General features: G+C 46.3%; 6 protein-coding genes across 6 annotated transcripts; 3 read left to right on the forward strand and 3 right to left on the reverse strand.

The window, feature by feature from the left end:
• Positions 1-79: 79 nt before the first annotated feature.
• Positions 80-1,483, forward strand: BP01DRAFT_409014 (RlmE family RNA methyltransferase; the record flags this gene model as incomplete). Its single annotated transcript, XM_025578840.1, has 6 exons — positions 80-253; positions 320-370; positions 439-465; positions 515-925; positions 975-1,136; positions 1,200-1,483. The coding sequence occupies 6 exons, from the start codon at positions 80-82 to the stop codon at positions 1,239-1,241; spliced, it is 867 nt and encodes a 288-aa protein (XP_025433693.1). The 3' UTR covers positions 1,242-1,483.
• Positions 1,484-1,499: 16 nt separating this feature from the next.
• Positions 1,500-3,860, reverse strand: BP01DRAFT_371914 (putative autophagy ubiquitin-activating enzyme ApgG; the record flags this gene model as incomplete). The annotated part of the gene is made up of 6 exons (XM_025576701.1): positions 1,500-1,871; positions 1,921-2,388; positions 2,442-2,586; positions 2,648-3,426; positions 3,483-3,591; positions 3,670-3,860. The coding sequence occupies 6 exons, from the start codon at positions 3,858-3,860 to the stop codon at positions 1,500-1,502; spliced, it is 2,064 nt and encodes a 687-aa protein (XP_025433694.1).
• Positions 3,861-4,837: 977 nt separating this feature from the next.
• On the reverse strand, positions 4,838-7,008 carry BP01DRAFT_414040 (imidazoleglycerol-phosphate synthase). Its single transcript, XM_025579031.1, has 3 exons — positions 6,673-7,008; positions 5,161-6,609; positions 4,838-5,094 (listed from the first exon to the last, which is right to left on the reverse strand). The coding sequence occupies exons 1-3, from the start codon at positions 6,793-6,795 to the stop codon at positions 5,005-5,007; spliced, it is 1,662 nt and encodes a 553-aa protein (XP_025433695.1). The 5' UTR covers positions 6,796-7,008; the 3' UTR covers positions 4,838-5,004.
• A 552-nt stretch (positions 7,009-7,560) lies between these two features.
• On the reverse strand, positions 7,561-9,496 carry BP01DRAFT_354231 (deoxycytidine monophosphate deaminase). Its single transcript, XM_025574380.1, has 7 exons — positions 9,345-9,496; positions 8,896-9,247; positions 8,459-8,820; positions 8,257-8,389; positions 8,113-8,200; positions 8,012-8,062; positions 7,561-7,957 (listed from the first exon to the last, which is right to left on the reverse strand). The coding sequence occupies exons 1-7, from the start codon at positions 9,364-9,366 to the stop codon at positions 7,910-7,912; spliced, it is 1,056 nt and encodes a 351-aa protein (XP_025433696.1). The 5' UTR covers positions 9,367-9,496; the 3' UTR covers positions 7,561-7,909.
• Positions 9,497-10,983: 1,487 nt separating this feature from the next.
• On the forward strand, positions 10,984-13,107 carry BP01DRAFT_380281 (cleavage polyadenylation factor subunit MPE1; the record flags this gene model as incomplete). Its single annotated transcript, XM_025577213.1, has 4 exons — positions 10,984-11,155; positions 11,265-11,562; positions 11,628-11,734; positions 11,792-13,107. 4 exons carry the CDS (start codon positions 10,984-10,986, stop codon positions 13,105-13,107), a joined length of 1,893 nt encoding a protein of 630 aa, XP_025433697.1.
• Positions 13,108-15,027: 1,920 nt separating this feature from the next.
• Positions 15,028-17,177, forward strand: BP01DRAFT_363529 (yippee-domain-containing protein; the record flags this gene model as incomplete). Its single annotated transcript, XM_025576281.1, has 5 exons — positions 15,028-15,150; positions 15,212-15,669; positions 15,740-15,839; positions 16,268-16,336; positions 16,452-17,177. 5 exons carry the CDS (start codon positions 15,028-15,030, stop codon positions 17,175-17,177), a joined length of 1,476 nt encoding a protein of 491 aa, XP_025433698.1.
• Positions 17,178-17,345: the final 168 nt, after the last annotated feature.

Consider the following 17,345-nt stretch of genomic DNA (forward strand, 5'->3'; position numbering starts at 1 on the left):
ACCTGTACCGACCACTCCATGTCGGGTGCTTATAGTTTCATTTAATCACTTCCATATCCCCGAGGATCAGCTTCTGATCATGTATAAGCCCTCATTTTCATACATTCCACATTGTATACGTTTGGTTCGCCACCTCACCATTAAGAGACACTCATCCTCGAAAAGATGGCAGACCCGCCAGCTCAAGGATCATTTTACTAAAGAAGCTGTGGTTCAAGGCCTGAAGAGCCGAGCAGCATTCAAGCTTCTCCAGGTATTTCCAGCCTTTTCTCAGATGTGCCGTTACAAATCTGATGCAAGTCTGATGTTCCACCACTAGATTGATGATAAATACCGCGTGTTTCAGAGCGGACAAACCGTTGTTGACCTTGTATGGTAGCCAAGATACGAGATGCAAATTATTCTTAGCCAGTTGACACTTCCATCTCAATCATTTAGGGATATGCTCCTGGCTCTTGGTCCCAGGTACCTTGGCCCTTTCTTCAACAAGGACGGCAGCTCACTTTCATATTAGGTAGCAGTGGCTAGAACTGAACCTGGTGGCAGGATTCTCGGTGTTGACGTCATTCCAGCTCAGCCTCCCAAGGGAGTCTCTACGATTCAGGGCAATTTTCTCAATCCTGAAGTTCAAGATTATGTCCGTAAATTTGTACGTGACCCTAACAGAGGCAGGCCACGCGTTATGAGTCCTGGCAGGAATGGCCAGCCTGAATGCGATCAGAGAATGCCCTTGGAGATTGCACAGGGATCCAACGAACTTGGTGCACTGAATGACATCAACGAAAGAACAGTTGATGTGGTCTTAAGCGATATGTCTGCTCCCTGGCACCAGACTATTGGCTTTGGAAAGAGAAGTCTAAGTGATCCCTATAACAGGATGATGAACACGAGTGGTATAAGCTCTAAAGATCACGCCGGCAGTATGGTACGTGGTGTGATTCCTCTTGCGCATCAGGATATACTAAATTTCATAGGATCTATGCCATGCAGCCTTACAATTCGGTCGTGAAGTCCTCCGGACTGGTGGTCACTTCATCTGCAAATTCTATCAAGGCGCAGAAGAGAAAGCATTCGAAAGAGAGCTTAAAGATCTTTTCCAGAAAGTCTACAGGCACAAGCCCGAATCCTCACGTAATGTAAGCTTCAACTGCTATATTATAGGTACATAATACGTCAAAGAAAATACTAACACTAGACAGGAGTCAAAAGAGTCTTACTTCATCGGCCTCAATCGAAGATAGGCTGTCGCACCGACGACAGAGACTAGATTTCCCATCACGAAGCTTCCTGGTCGATGTTGTCGGTTTCGCCATAGTCCGATTCTTCGTCCCATTCAATGTCGGCAAGTGATGCTTCAGCTGATGCCTGGACCTGCCATAATGTCAGTATCGTCAATTGCATATCTATTTTTAAAGTGCCCGAAACGGGCAATTCCAGCTAGTTTTGTATTTTACTCTTGAGGTAAAGGCGGAAATATATAGGTGATCAAGGAATGGGATTTAGCTTACCTCTTTCAGTCCACTCAATTCTTCCAAGTATCCAGGCTCATTCAAAGCCCTGTGTACGAAATCCCAGCCATCCATTTTGAACGTCTCAACGATGTTGTCCGAACATCCACTACAGAATCTGTAATTTTTCCCTACCACCGAGACATTTTCGAAAGTTGACAAGAATCCCCGAATTTGATGTGGTATAAGACCTAACGGATGGTCACCTCGGTCCTGATTACGTGAAACTTGAGCTGGCGCTGCTGCACCCAACGGGTGTTGGATAACGGAGACAAGAAGCTCTACTAGCATAGCGGACGCTATAGCGGCGACGCCGGGACGAGTAACTGTACATTGCTGATCCAGCGTTTGGTCTTTGGTGGACTAGTAGACATTTAGAATTGTGCCCTGACTCATTGGATTTGAAACTCACATTCATTGGTGCAACGACATCATTGCAAAAGTAGCAACCCAGTTGCGCCGAGTCATCGGTTTCTGACTGGACTCCATGACGCATCACCACGAAGGAGTCAAAGCCCAGCGCTGCATTCATCACAATTTTGCCTGCAGCCTTGCTCATAACTGTCGGTAGCCATCGAGATTCCCGTGTATCCATCAGAAGAAATACAGCATCATGCTCATCAATTAGTCTTCGCAGTGTCTCAAACTCTGCTTGCGTTCTCTCGACATCCATGACAGGGTGTCCCACCATTGGCACGGAAAGTACATGACCCGCGGACTCTACCCCTGGATAAATCTCAGATAGAGCCTGCGAAGCTCGAAGCGCTTTCTTGGCCCCTCCTTCTAGACAGTCGGTGAATTTGAAGAGCGGCTGTCTTACTGGATTGGAGAAAGAAACGGAACCATTGTCCACGAAAGTGATTTTGGAAACGCCCCATCCCTGCAGAAATTGAGTATTTGCGACAATGCAGAACAGAAGAAATTTCAATTTACCATCAGATTTCGAGCAACGTAGCTGCCTAGCGTGCCCGCCCCTAACAGCAGGCATTTGGTAGCTTTTATTTTCTCCAGATTCAGATTTGGGCTAATCCTCCATTTCATGAGTTTGAGATTCAAATCAACGGACTGGTCGGCCAATCTTGACGAATTAAAGGCATTGTTAGCTCGAGATTGCTTGGATTTAGGAAAGGGTAATGTACTTTTTGGGGTCCATATATTCCGTAAGGTCAACCAACCGTCCTGTCAATCTTCCGGATGGATTGCGCTCCCAGCCTGTAACTTTCGGCATATTTCTGGAGGGACTATGAACGTTCGCAACGCTTGATGTTTGCGCAGTCTTCAGCTCTAGTGTCAGCACAATACTGCGACATTGACCACGCCCCGAAGGCCCATCGCGGTATCTCAGCACCCGGATCTTATCAAGTCCCCAGCGATGTTTGGCAAGCAATAGTAGATTTCTGAGAGGCCAGCCTGGTGCATCTTCATAGTTGGAGGGATCCGCAAAGCCGACCAAACATTCATCAAAGTCAAATCCCTCAAAAAAGCCTTCCTCAAAGGACGAAAGACATGCGATTTGCCATTGCGGCTTTCGTATCTCATCTGTGTCTCCGGAACTTTGATTTGCGACCACTTCTCTACGATTTGCGTACTTCTCAGCAATGTATACTTTCCGAGCCAAGAAAAAACCTCGCTGACGGTCGTCTACTGTGTGGCTCCATGTCTGAATTGCATCGACTAGAGCTAAGCTTTCACTCTTCGGCCGAGCGTCCGCGCGTCCCACTGAACTCTCACCATTACCGAGCTCCGCAATTGACAAGGGTTCACCCACAGGGACCCATGAAGGATCCGAATGCAAAGCAGGGAATGCAAACCAATAGTGGAACTTGTACTTCTTCAAATCGGCGTAGGATAGAATCACGAAGGACGAGAGTAGGGATGGACAAGAGTAAATACTTCCATCGCGTACGGCATTCCATATCTGAAAACCAGCTATCGTTAATGCGAATTCGGCGTAGTAAGAAGTGAAGAACAAACCTTCTCCCCGGACTGTCGGAGCAGACGTGCTCTATCAGTATTTGTGTATTCTTCGATGGTGTTAACATTCTTTATTATACCCTCAGCGTGATAATATCCAGAAGGAATCCTGAATCATGAATCCAGTGGTCAATAGTTGCGCACTAAGGAGAAGTAAGGCCAAGGCTACAGATCAACCCAAGCTCACCTGTCACTAGTGAGTGCGTTCCCGTGTATTTGCATTCGACACGAGGCGTTTGGAGCGTCCGTAGGCCGAATTTCATAAAGGCCTAGGACTCGGCGAGCCGAATCATCAAGCTTGTCATGATTTATTTTCAGGGATGTTAGGGCAGTGTAAAAGGGCAGTTCTATATCCGAGGCAAACGGTGCGTAGAGCATCGCGAGTTATACGCTCTGAAGAGAAGTGGCGCTCTAGGTAGCTTGAGTCGGTTGATGAACGTCCCGCTCCAGATCGAAGCCCGTTATTAATCTCAGAGGTTGATCGGTTTGGCTGGCCCTGCCACTTGCTAGTTATGTAGTGCAGTGTACAGTGCACCTAGGTAATAGTTTCGTCGAAGATCGAGAGTTGGAGGGAAGAGTCTTTGATCAGTAGATCGTGTCAATGTAGCAGTCGACTTTCTGTCAGCTATACCCAAGGTGGGGTAGGTGGGGCTAGTGCAACCCGGCATGAACCTCGGCGCTCCACACAGTATCTTGTCACCTTGCGGCTTGTGTAGCAATACAGTATTGTGATATGCTGTTTGCTAGCACTGATATCGACCATAGACACCGCCCGTACGGAGAATTCTAAAGACATTGGCCTTGAACCTAGCAAGGATGGGTGTCCGCGTTGGCACCTTTAACCCGATTGGGAATTTACCATACAAAAACAAATGCGGGCAGGATAGAAAAACTGGCAAAATTAACCACACACGGCTCGCTAGCCCTATATACTACTAAAGACACCAAAATACCAAAATACCAAAATACCACTGAAATAACTGAATTTGACATCAATTTGAGACAGATTTCCTAGTAGACAGTAATTCAGATAGCTCAAAGCCCAAGGATGAAGCTGAAATTTCACTATTTACTTGAACTGTCAGCGGTGTTAAACATAGATGAGGCTGAATCTATACAAGTAGTATCTTAGGCCGTATCTTAGGCGGCATCAAGGGTGCACTGGTAATTATGAGGATATTTACATACACATACTGAGTGCGCTTGTAATGCCAAGATTACCGCTATACCATATGTAGAGAAGGCCAATGTCTTTAGAATTACGGGCGGTGTCTATAGTCGATATCGCTAGCACTGTACCTCCGTACTCCGTACTGTACTCAATCGGCAGATACAAACAGATAGTTGACGATACTCCGCGATCGATTGCTGACACATAATACAATCCGGGCTGTTTTAACGAAATACTATTCCCATATGACCTTTGCAGTACTTAGTACAAAGAGAATGATAACAACCAAGATGCACATTTACAGCACTTCGGGTTCGAGGGTCGCTCATGAATTGAATTTATAGACCTAGCCTAATTGTCGGCCTCAAACTTGCGTACCAAGAATCCTCTTTCATCGAGGTAATTCTTTACTTCACTGACAGTATATTCGCCGCGATGAAACTGTCAAGAAACACGATTAGCAAATCAAGCGAATAGGCAAATTTGCAGAATCGGGGATTCACATACCATGCCGGCGCCTAGGGCCGCATCAGTGGTGGTGTTCTGGAATACCTCGACAAAGTGCTCAGGGTTCCCAGCTCCGCTGGACGCAATGACGGGGATCTTGATGGCGGTTTTGACATCGTTGATCAACTCCAGGTCGAATCCACTGTTGCTTCCGTCCCTGTCAATGCAGTTCAGCAAAATTTCACCGGCGCCCATTGCTTCAACAGCTTGCGCTAATTGCCGCACGTCCAGGTCTCGCGCCTCTCTGCCACCTTTGATGGTGCATTGGTACCAACAGAAAGACCGCCCCGAGTCATCTGGGTACTTAGTCCGGATAGTGTGGTGTGTGGTGTCCTCCGGTCCGCTCACGTATACACGCTTCGGATCAACACTTACAACCACAGCTTGATTACCATAAGCCTTGGATATCGACTCTATAGCTGTTTTGCCGTTTAAGGTCTGGCCAGCCTCGTAAAATTCTTCGGCTGCAATAACAGCATCAGACCCGATGCTCACTTTGTCCGCACCCGATTTGAAATACATCGTTGCAACATCCAAGGCCGATATACGGGTGCCATCAGTATCAGTAGTGTCTCTGATCCCGCCGCCAATAGTGAGCGGCACGAAGACCGTTTCCGATGTTCTCCTCAGAATTTCCAGCATAGGCGTATCCGCAACTGGACAGTTTCTGAAGGAGGTGATGTTCAGAAACGTCACTTCATCAGCACCTTGTTCATAGTACCTTTTAGCCATATCGACGGGCTTTCCTAAATTTCGGACTTGGCCTCCTGTGCTGACGCCATCTTTCTCTCGCACGTCATACTGATCGCCCTTAGTCACAACAAGATCACCAGCATCATTTGCGCGCACGTCAAGGCAGGCAATAACCCTACGAGTGAGCCCGTCTTTCTTTTCCGCGGAAAGTGGCAATTCTGGAGATAACGTCTGCAAGCGATTTCCATCTAGGAAAGCACGGATCGTCCGCAAGCCAGCCTGACCACTTTTCTCCGGATGAAACTGCGTCGCGAAAATGTTATCTCGAGCTATAGCTCCAACAAATTCTTCGTCGCCATATGTAGCCGTAGCCACTGACCAACCTTCCTGTTCTAGGAGACCAGGGGTATAGAGTGCTGCATAAGAGTGGACGTAGTAGTACTTGCTGGTAGGGCCCAACCCATAGAAGGTTTGATTCCTAGTTGAATTGACGTTGGTGTTTATCGCAGAATTCCATCCAATATGAGGCACACTTTTGGTATCGGCTTTGAACTTCTGCATCCGAGCAGGAACTATGCCCAAACCAGGCACCTCGGAATTTTCCTCAGACCCGAGGAAAAGTGCTTGTAACCCGACACATATGCCCATAAATGGTTTGCCGGAATTGATGTGCCGTCTAATCGGTTCTAAATAGCCACCTTCGGAAAGCTGAGTTAAACAATGGCCGTAGTGACCAACTCCCGGGAGGATAAGTTTCTGTGAGGATCATTGGTAAGCGTGTGAGATCGCCCATTTAAGGATTGAATTGAAAAAGCTCACCTCCACATTCTCAAGATCGCTTGGGGACTTGATCCATTCCACCTCGTATCCAACTTTGTTTATCGCATTAACCAAAGAGCGGACATTTCCAGCTACATAATCGAGCAGGTGAACAGTAGGCATTGTGTTTTGTGGGCTCCGCTAATCTATGTTGAAGAGGATGTGATCAGAAGACAGCGCCTATACCGAGGCGAGAGAACCAGGAACGGAAAGTCAAGGATATACAAATTGCATATGCTTACTCAATTGACTTCCGGAGGTTCATCAATTTGGGGTCAACGAGGAACTTGAAAGAGGATATGTATCTTTAGTTACTCCACTAAACCAGGAGAGGTGAGTCATTGTTCGCCGCAACCCACTTCCCGGGACATTTTTTTTTCCATTGGCTGCTATCTGCCAGCAACCATTTCTACCGCCGGGTGTTAGTCAGTTTGATTGTCAGTCTTTATGACACGCAAAATGTGCACGCAATATACAATCTGATACAACGCAAATTGCGCTATATACAGCAAGGCAGTAAGAAAAGGACTTCGCATACTTTTACTGGGATACTATAGGGCGCTCAGAAGTCTCTCATAAAAGCATAATGCAAGGCAATCCCCCAAAATCCCCTGACAGGTGACAACCGAAGCGCCTGAAGCCTGAAATTCATTATATGAAGAGGTCTCAATATCTTCTCGAATGTTCAATAGACACTTGTAAATAGTTAGTTATAGAAGCTTACTGGTCGAGCCGTCTACAATAGCTTTATCGCCTTAGTAGCCTTTGGCACGCGTAAGATTGGACGTGTAAATAGCAAACGTCTTAATTTGCCAGCTTAACCATGATTTGCTACTTCGATCAAGTCCGGGCCCCAACTAATTTAAACAATAATGATGTTTTTATTTGGCTGGCACTACGGGCGTTTAACTACCACTTCTTCAATGTGCTTAGACAGCCAGGGATCACCGCGACCCAACCATAGCCCATTTGACGACTTCTTCCCACTCTATGCTTAGTAGTATCAAGTGCGATTTGCCTTAGAGGTGACCGCTCGCCGGAGCTGGAATACCACTTCGACTTGACCTTATCAAAGGGGTCCGTGGCGCAATTGCATGACCGGGCTACATGTTCTTGATTGTTTCACTTGAATGTCATACGAAGCTATCAGCATTCTGAATAACATGACGAGTTCACATCATCAACACATGTGGACTGTAGAAGTGCAGTGTGCAGCGCGGACTCTGGCACGTGAAACTTAGGCAGTATTGTCGGACTCTTCCAAGTATATCAAACCATTGCGGGGCTGTCAAGACGCTGCTTAGTTAGTTGTTACAGCAGTAGTAAGAGCGGAACTCACCGGTGAAAACTGCCTTAGCCTCACATTAGCTTCTCGTAGAATTGCGGCGCTCTGTACTCAGTTAGTTAATTCCTTATCCGAATGATTTGACAGATATATACATCATTGTCCATATTGTATCCCTGCGAGTAGACAACCTCAGAGATCCCCACTTGAGCTATCTTAACTGTGCAGGTCAAGCAAGGGCAGCTGATCGATCGTTGTGATTAGCGATAAACAAAGCATTTTCATACGTCGAAGCTTACGTATCGCAATATAGTATTGTGCCTTCCCTGATGCGCTCTCTTCCAGCTTCCAGCAGTGCATTCTCTTCTGCGTGTAAGCAAAGACAAGTAGATAATCCTCTGCCCCCTCCCTCCCCACTGTTACATCGTGGGCCTGCAAAATAGTAAGCTTTAACGACTCCATTAAACCAGCGGGATGTTATAGAGCTTGGGGGTTCCTCACATCCACCTTCGTTGCAGTTTGTCAGGTGCCGTGGAGTCCCGTTGTAACCTGTGCTTATAACGCGACGCTCTCGAACAAGCACACAACCAACCCTTCTTTTCATGCAATTACTGCGTTGGGCAGCGAGAGATGCTAGCTCCATGAAATAATGATCCCAATGTGGGCGTAACCTTTTCTCGTCGGCCAAGTTGATCGCTTTGAGAGCTTTATGCAATTCCTGCAAGGATGAAGAGGAATTGAAAAGCCTAACTTGTGCCCTGTCGGTGAGATAGACGCGTCCAATATTCTTGTCATATAGGTGTTTATCACTCCAAAGCACAAATTCCTCAAGGGGAGGAGGCAATAGCTGCATCTTTCGACGCCTATGTTGAAGTGTCAGATATGCTGCGAGCGATATTACAACGGGAACGTTTAGTTGAAATTGTATGAGTACGAACCTATCCACAAATCGTCTCCATCGAAGACTCACTGGTGCATCGATGCTCACTAAGAGGAAAAAGGGACGTTGCAGGAAACGATCCATTACTGCCGAATCCCATATGTCCGTCGTGACCCATAGTCCTTGCCACCTTTTCGTTACAAAGTTTAAGAGAGCTTCCGCATCCTCAAATAGAAATCCTGTTGAAGAAGAGCTACTTTCCTTGTGGGATAAGTCTGACGGCTGTAACTGACAAAGTCCTCCAGACTCCTCCAGTATTCTAGTTTCCTTCCTACTTTTCAATTCAAGTAGTTGAAAACCTTCCTCCTGGATTAGATACTCGGCAACCGCATGCTTCCCAGAGCATATACCTTGTCCGAATTATTAGCCTGCGCCGACCGAAGAATAAGGTGACGAATGAAGACTAGGGGTCTGGGTGGGAAATCCGTGTAGGCGGGCTTTGCTAACCTCCGCATAATCCAATTAACATATCTAATGACTGTAGCAGTTGCAGAGAGTTATAATGTAAGTTGCACAAGACAAGAAAGTCGAGGAATGCTGAGAAAGAACATAAACAATTCACCTCGGAGGTTCTGCTATGTCTTGGAGTAGGAATGGCAGGGTCTTAAGCAAATTTTATTTCGGGCTTGTTGCTACTACTACCAAATGTTACCGAAGTACCTAGGTAAGTATGTACTGTCTTGTATTCATCCAAATAAGAATATTCCTATGTCCGCCAATCAGCTTGAGCTTGGGTTACCACACATATGATAGCATGACGATAAAATCTACTAAATTATTAACTCAGTATCAAGCGTACTTGATATGAATACACCTACGAATGCATCTTAGCGGGAGCATGCTTCATGTTTGAATCTCAAGCCGGGCTCGTAAGCTTGGCACACAAGATCCATTTCTTTTCCCAGTTTGAGCAAACAATACACACTGGACCGTACATTTACCGCCTGGCTTTGTTACACTTCAAGTTAGGTACCTTTGGTACTCCGTACCTGTTGAACGGACAAAGGCTGACCAACGCTGATGGCTACTAGTCAAAAGACATAAATAGAAACCACACAAAGCGATACTAATCACCAAGGGATACAGATAGCGATTGGATGCTTCTAGAAATATATATCATTATTGATGGATGACTAATTCACGACGTAGTTAACTTAGCTCGATCAACGTTATTTCCAGGTCTCGGACCCGACCATAGTTAAGTAACAGTACTACGTACGGAGCACAACAGTACAGAAAAGTCAATGCGGGTCACTAATTACGTACTGTCATCATGTGACTTCAGCAATGAAAGACCACACTAGTCGCTATCTGCAGTGCCTTTCAATGGTTGCCACCACCTCTCTACCGTTGTCGCCATCCACAGATTATCCTTTCAATCTCTCGCTAGGGCTTTTGCTCCCCTTGTCCCTCTCAACAACTCACGCAGAGCTCCTCTTCGACAATTGTCTATCCTCTTTGATCTGGCCTGCCCCTTGCCTTTGTGCGCATGCTTACGTTGCGACCGGACAATACCAGGAGTTTTGCTACGCGAGTATATTAGGATCCTTCCTACTTCCTTATTTTCTTATTCTCCATATGCTTCTGAGCCCTTAATCCATCGAACTTCTCCCAGATTCAGAATTATCGCTTAATCACCGAGGTCTCCCACCTACTAAGTCTGTTGGCATTGTAGGTCAGGAGATTTCGGTCCGCTCAGACTTAGTCTGACGAGCTAGCGAAGCCCATAAAGCTTTATTGAGAAAGCATTCCGCCTTATTGCAAAATCGCTTGCACCATCCTTGTATTCGTCACAATCGTCAGGCTTGTCTGTGTAAGTCATTCAAGGCAGTGACCATCCAGTTTAGAAGAAAAGTCCTTGCATTTTGGAGCGACGCCTCTAAGCAGGGCTAGTCTCTCGATCTCTGGAATTGATTACAAGAGACTGTCTGCAGGTCAACTTGTTGTTTGTGAATCTGCAAGCCCTCCCGTTCGTGCTGTTATCATCTGTCTACCTTGTTCTTCAGTGTATTCTTTGTGAAACTGGCATTCCTCTTTTGATCTAATTACATTGACAACGCAATCATTGGACTTCCAATTGAATAAAATGTCATCATCTGTTCATTTCAAGTTCAAGTCCCAAAAAGAGCCCTCCAGGGTAACTTTCGATGGCACCGGTATATCCGTCTTCGAGCTCAAACGAGAGATTATCAATCAGAGTAGGTTGGGTGATGGAACTGATTTTGAGCTTTCTGTCTACAATGAGGATACTGGAGAAGGTCAGTTGATTCCAACGAGTTGATCTGTTAAGACTTGCCTTTTCGTTCTGCTCATGGGCATCTGATGATAAGGTGTCGATGTACATTCGCTGACGAATTTTCCGAGTAGAGTATGACGACGACACCAACATTATACCGCGATCAACTTCAGTCATAGCTCGAAGGTTGCCTGCATCAAGACCCGGAAAAGGTGGCGCCGCCCGATATGTCTCCGGCAAAATGCCAGTTAATGCGCGCAGCGCTCCTCGTAATGATCATCAATCATTGGCTCGAACTTCCACTCAAAGCCAACCCGTTAGCAACGGCGTTCTCGAACTCAACAATGCCCAGACCGAAGAGGAAAAGATTAATGCCCTTTTCAATCTGCAGGCGCACCAATGGAAAGAGCAACAACAGGAAATGGCGAAGTAAGTACACGAACCCAGCAATCAGATTATCTTTCACGAGAGCGAGATATGCTAATCTTGTATAGCGCCACTCCCGTTCCTTTCGGACGCGGAAGGGGTAAGGTCATACCCGGGGTTTCTCAAGAGCGTCCTATGCCCCCGGGTTATATTTGTTATCGCTGTCGCGAGAAGGGTAAGTTTTAAACATCTACCAGGCACAATGCGGAAGCTAACCTGATCTTATTTACAGGCCATTTCATCCATGAATGCCCCACAAACAATGACCCTAAGTTCGATGGCAAGTACAGAGTCAAACGGTCAACCGGCATTCCGCGGTCACTCCAAACCAAAGTAGAGAAGCCCGAGAACCTTGCGTTGGATGGATCGAATGAAGATTCCAGAAACACCGGCGTCATGGTGAACGCTGATGGTGACTTTGTCATTGCTAAACCGGACAAGGCCGCCTGGGAGTTGTACCAAGAGAAAGCCAAAGCTTCTGCGGCGGCGGCCGCTGAAGCTGCTGCGGCCGAGCACAGCAAAGAGCTTCAAGCACGTGGTCTAGAATGCCCAATAGATAGAAGGATGTTCTTGGAGCCCACCAAAACGCCATGCTGTCAGAAAACATATTGCAACGATTGTATTGCAAATGCTTTGATAGAGAGTGATTTCGTTTGCCCTGGATGTGGAACAGAGGGCGTTCTTCTCGACAATCTTTCTGTGGATGATGAAGCTATTACGAATATTAAAGATTACGAAAACGACAAGCTAGATCAAAAAAAGGAGAGGGAAAAACAGCCGGTGGACCAAGAAACTCAGTCAACCAGCAAAACTTCTATCCCAGGTCAAACTACGATGGCAGCAATTGAGGTTTCGCCTGCCATGGCCTCATCCAGCGCATCAGTATCTTCCAAGAAACGCCCCGCGGATGCCGAGCCTATTGGGACCACCGCCGAAGATTCGAGCCCAAGCTCTGAGCCCAAGAAACGGAGAACAGGCGACTCTCACAATAAACCCTCTGGCGAGCCTCCTACTACACAAGCTCAAGATCTTCCCAACAGCTTCCAATCGGCGCCTTTTGGTCAGCAAATGAATTTTGCCGGACTAGGGTTTGCGCAAAGTCAAGGAATGCCCGCAATGCCATTCTCTGCTCCTGGATTCACTTCTGAAGGAGCCGGCTTCCTGAACTATATGGGCATGCCTGCAGCCAATGGATTCCCGCCAAACATCAGCCCGGCTTGGAATTCGATGAATGGTGCAAATTTCAATCAGCTCCCAGGTGTAATATATGGTGATCAAATGGGTGGTTATGGCCCGCATATGTTTGGCAGCGCGGGAGACTCAAGTTTTGCCATGTTTCCAATGTCACAGATGAATGGGCCACTCCAGGCAAACACTGAATTTTCACAAGGCCTGGACATGGGCCAGTTCTCAAATCAGCAGCGAACCACTTTTAGTACCCCGTTTGCCAGAGAGGAGGACACTGCATATTTTCGCCAACCTGTCAACCCACAGAGACACCAGGCAAGACATCGAAGGACAAGGCCGAGCGACTACCGAGAACTCTGAGGATATGTAAAGCTGTTAGGAATAGCTTCATGACCCTGCTGCTTTTGGCGCTTAATCCTCTTATCTTGTCATACTGTGATCTTCTGCATAGAATCACACTCTAAAGAAGCTTGTTTGCCTCGTTCTATCAAAACCATCAGGGTCCATGCGATATGTACTTTCAACAAGCATCAATCCATTTCAAATGAGTTATGACTACAATTCAAACCAGATGTGCTTAATTATCATCTCAATCCACATAATCCCATTTCGTTGATTGTTGTTAGGACCTTCGGACTGGTAAAAGTGCGGACGATCGGTGATCCGGTGTAGAATTTTGCCGATTGATAGATAGATAGATAGACAGACAGACAGATAGCTAGATAGATTAATTGGTTGATTGATTGATCATTTCATGCACGCGTCTGTCAAGCCATTCAGCCAAGTCGCGGCAGGTCTGATTCTTAGTGCCGCTTTCAACAGTTTGACAGATAAATCAAGAGCTCTTAGACTTCTGTCCCTATGTTGACTTAATAATTATATACAAGCAGATTCCTGTCACGTAAGAGGTCTCTGTAACCGGGCCATATTGGTTAATATCCTTTAGGCACCGTTGTGCTATCTGTATTAGTTATACTAAATTCCCCCTTCTTTCAACTATAGTTAAAGCTCGGGCCGTTTACTTTTTGTCTAAAATTTATAGTACTTTCGAGGCTAGCCCTAGGTCGTACTTACTTAGAGACTATACTTATCGCTGTACAGTCTTCGATGTAAGGTTCCAGAAAGTGTAACTACTTGTTTGATGGCCTCTACTCCAAAAGTATCTAGGTTCTGAAGAGGTGGTTTTGATCTTAGGAGACCAATTGGTAACTACGGGATCTGAACTTATATCTCTGTACAGCATAGGTACGCCAGCAGCCAATGAACGACTTCGTTTTATCAATGGCTTGCAGGTGAAGGCGGGCCGGGGGCATCTTCAGATTTCCAGAGGGTCCTAAACTGTCAGACCATCAGACCGGTGCGGTCCCAAGCAGGATATCGACTATAGACACCGCCAGTTTTTCTAGACATTGGCGTTAAACCTAGCGAGGGAAGGTGTCTGCCTTGCCGCCGCTAACCCCATTAGGAAAAGGTATTCAGTTTACCATACAGAAACGAATATAGGCGGAGTAGAAGAACCGGCAGAATTAACTACTCGCGGCTAATTCTATATACTAAAAACACCAAAACACCACCGAAATAACCAAATTTGACATTGATTTTAAGATAGATTTATTTGATTTCTTTGACTATTTAAATGACTACTATTTAGGTAGTAACTTGGATACTTTAGAGTTCATGAATAAAGTTGAAATTCTACTATTTATTAAGCTGTCAGCAGTATTAAATACTGATAAGGCTGATTCTATACTTTAAATTACTATAAATTTTGGATACTATACTCCAAATAGCATCTTAGGCGGTATTAAGAGTATACTGATAATTATAAGGAGATTTATATACAAATACTGAGTACACCTATAATGCCAAGACACTGTACTATACTGTATGTGGTTTAATGCCAATGTATTTAGAAAACTGGCGGTGTCTAAGGAGTATAGTCAATATCCCAAGCAGCGCCGAGATCAGTCATTACAGACGAATACATACTCCGTATACGCATAAGAGAAGGGAAGGATCCACCCGTGACCCTCTTCTGTGACCTGTCACTTCCCCAACCCTTTGGGCCGTCAATAGTTACATCTTGCCAGCCAACTCCATCTATTGCTCTTATTGCAACACCCTTTCATTTCTGGCTCTTCAGAGACCAAAAAGAAACTTACTTGTTCTCGGATATCTGGTGACCCAGAATAACATTACTGCCTACAACCATCGCACGGCCATCGCCAATTCGAATCGCATCACCCGCCCAAAGTTCCTTACCCCAATCACCAATTCACCATGGCCCAATCATCAAACAGTACCATTAGTAGTAGTAGCAGTCAGTTGCAATGTTCTCCTGAGAGGTCTCCTCGAGTCACTGTGCTTGCAAGCTGTTACAGTGTGAACACCGCTACCTCCACGGTCAGTGGGTTTCACTACTGCACTACTATGGGCGCCGGTAACGATTTCCGTCCCTATGAAGACATTATCCGATCATCACATGCTTACCAAGCTCGACACTCAGGAGCACAGTGGTATCCCTGAGGTTCCCTCGGGGTTCAAGTCGCCCATACGTCCTCCCCTCGATTTGTCCATTGTTCCTGGCCTCGGAATCAGCTGGCCAGGGAACGGCTCATCGGGGCATAAAGGGGAGGCAGCGCATGCTATCCCGGAAGAGTGTGAGAGGCTCTTCTGCGAACACCTGTCTGTAATATTCTTTGGTGAGAGGAGAATAGCTGAGCAAGTGTCACTTGGGATGGGTGCGTCTCAGAGCCAGCCAGACATTGTCCAGGTTAGGCATACGCCGATTCAGCATTGGCTGGAGGTTCTGGACTACACGAATGACATCACTTATCGAGGGTTTGTGACGAGCACAACCGATGGCCAACCTACCATGTTTGTGTTTCTTGAGAAGATGTTAGGTCACGGCCTCAAGACTGGGTATGTGATCCCAAACCTGATCGCAAAACAGCGCTATCTTTCTTACACGCTAATTTACGAATGGTTATAGTTTGGTGGCGTTATTCGAGCTTGCAGGCATTAGTACATTTGACTGCTCCCAGATTGTTGCATGTATACCACGCTCGCAAGATGCGATCGAGCTCGAAATTGTGAGAAATCTTGGGTGGTGTGGATTCAACCTGACTACCTTAAAGCCTTGGAATGTCCACAATTGTCTTGATCGTCCTCTGAGTGATAGGTGGATCTTCTTAAACGCTGAGGTCTAATTAATCAAACATGTCCTTGTTGTTTCAGAATTCTCTGTTTGAGCATGCCATGGCGTGCTTGTTTTGGTGACTTTCCACTTTTTCATATAAGCTCGTTTGGATGCTTACCCTCGAATATACTTCGCTCTTTTCCAGGCCTCGTGCATACGAGTTATATGGCGTCATCTAGCACATACTTGACGACACTTTCCCAGGGATCTTAGTACACACTGTGTAGTGGACGATCAAGGGTTATCGATTCATTATGATTGGCTGTACCCAGCTTCGTTGAATGACGATCCGCGTGTGTTTGACTAGGTACCTTTATTCAGGGACGGCTGGTCGCGAGTGCCAAGGAAAAAATGGCGGATCACGCGGAAATGACCTCAGGACTATGGATAGTAAGAACATGAGGGAGGCAAGTGCCAGAAGGAATAATTCTGCAAAGTGTCACTAGTCTGTTCGTGACATGAAGCATCCTTCGGCATCGGCGAGGCTTTTGTTGACTGTATCTAGATGATCAATGTCTCCACAGCTCTGATGTTTCCTAAGTTTTTGCTTCACCCAGGAATTTCTCGGCCCAGGCAGGTCGCGAGCCCAGGACCGTCTGAGCTAAGCCAAGTACCTGGTCTGGAGACGAGCAACGACACCGAGAAATTTCTAGAGGGCCATATTTCCTGCATTCGTTGCTCTCATTGCGCGGCAGATTTATGCTTGACATCACAGATAATTAGCAAAGGATTCACTGGCCGCCATGGTCGTGCGTTGCTAGTATCTCCACAGATTGTTGCTAGTGCAGTTTCTATCCATCCATCTTCTGCAGCGACTGAATGTTTGCCGAACACTATCGTGCAGAAGCCTGTATCTCGGCGATTGGTGACCGGGGTACACACGGTTAGTGATATCAACTGTGCGCTTTGTGGAACTGTGCTCGGCTGGAAATATGTCTCCGCAGAGGAGGAAACACAACGCTACAAGGTCGGAAAGTTCATCCTAGAGAGCGAGAAAATTACAACATCTACTTCCTGGGAGTCTACACCCCGTGTGCCTGTTGATTTGATTAGATTATGCTCTGAATTGCCCCTGGAAAGATCACCGGCACACAATATGGAATTTGATAGTCAGGACGAGGATGAATGTGAAGACCTCTTCGCAGGAATTTGGAGTCCTGGCTTGGCTGTGCGCAGGAGAAGTCGCAAAATGGAACGCTATCTGTCCATGTTTACATTCAACTCCTTGTGATTCGAGATTGAACGAATTTAGACGGAGGGAGCAGCCATGCCTTGGACTGGATACAATGCATCCGTGCCTGTTCCCATGTGCTCAGTGCAACTGTTGCTTAACACAACTTTATTTTGTGGTGTGGTGTTTGTCGACCGGCGGTCGCGTTGCTCCTAGGCGCGGCAGTTT

This window comes from Aspergillus saccharolyticus (genome assembly GCF_003184585.1).
Source record: "Aspergillus saccharolyticus JOP 1030-1 unplaced genomic scaffold BP01scaffold_6, whole genome shotgun sequence".
Taxonomy (NCBI): domain Eukaryota; kingdom Fungi; phylum Ascomycota; class Eurotiomycetes; order Eurotiales; family Aspergillaceae; genus Aspergillus; species Aspergillus saccharolyticus.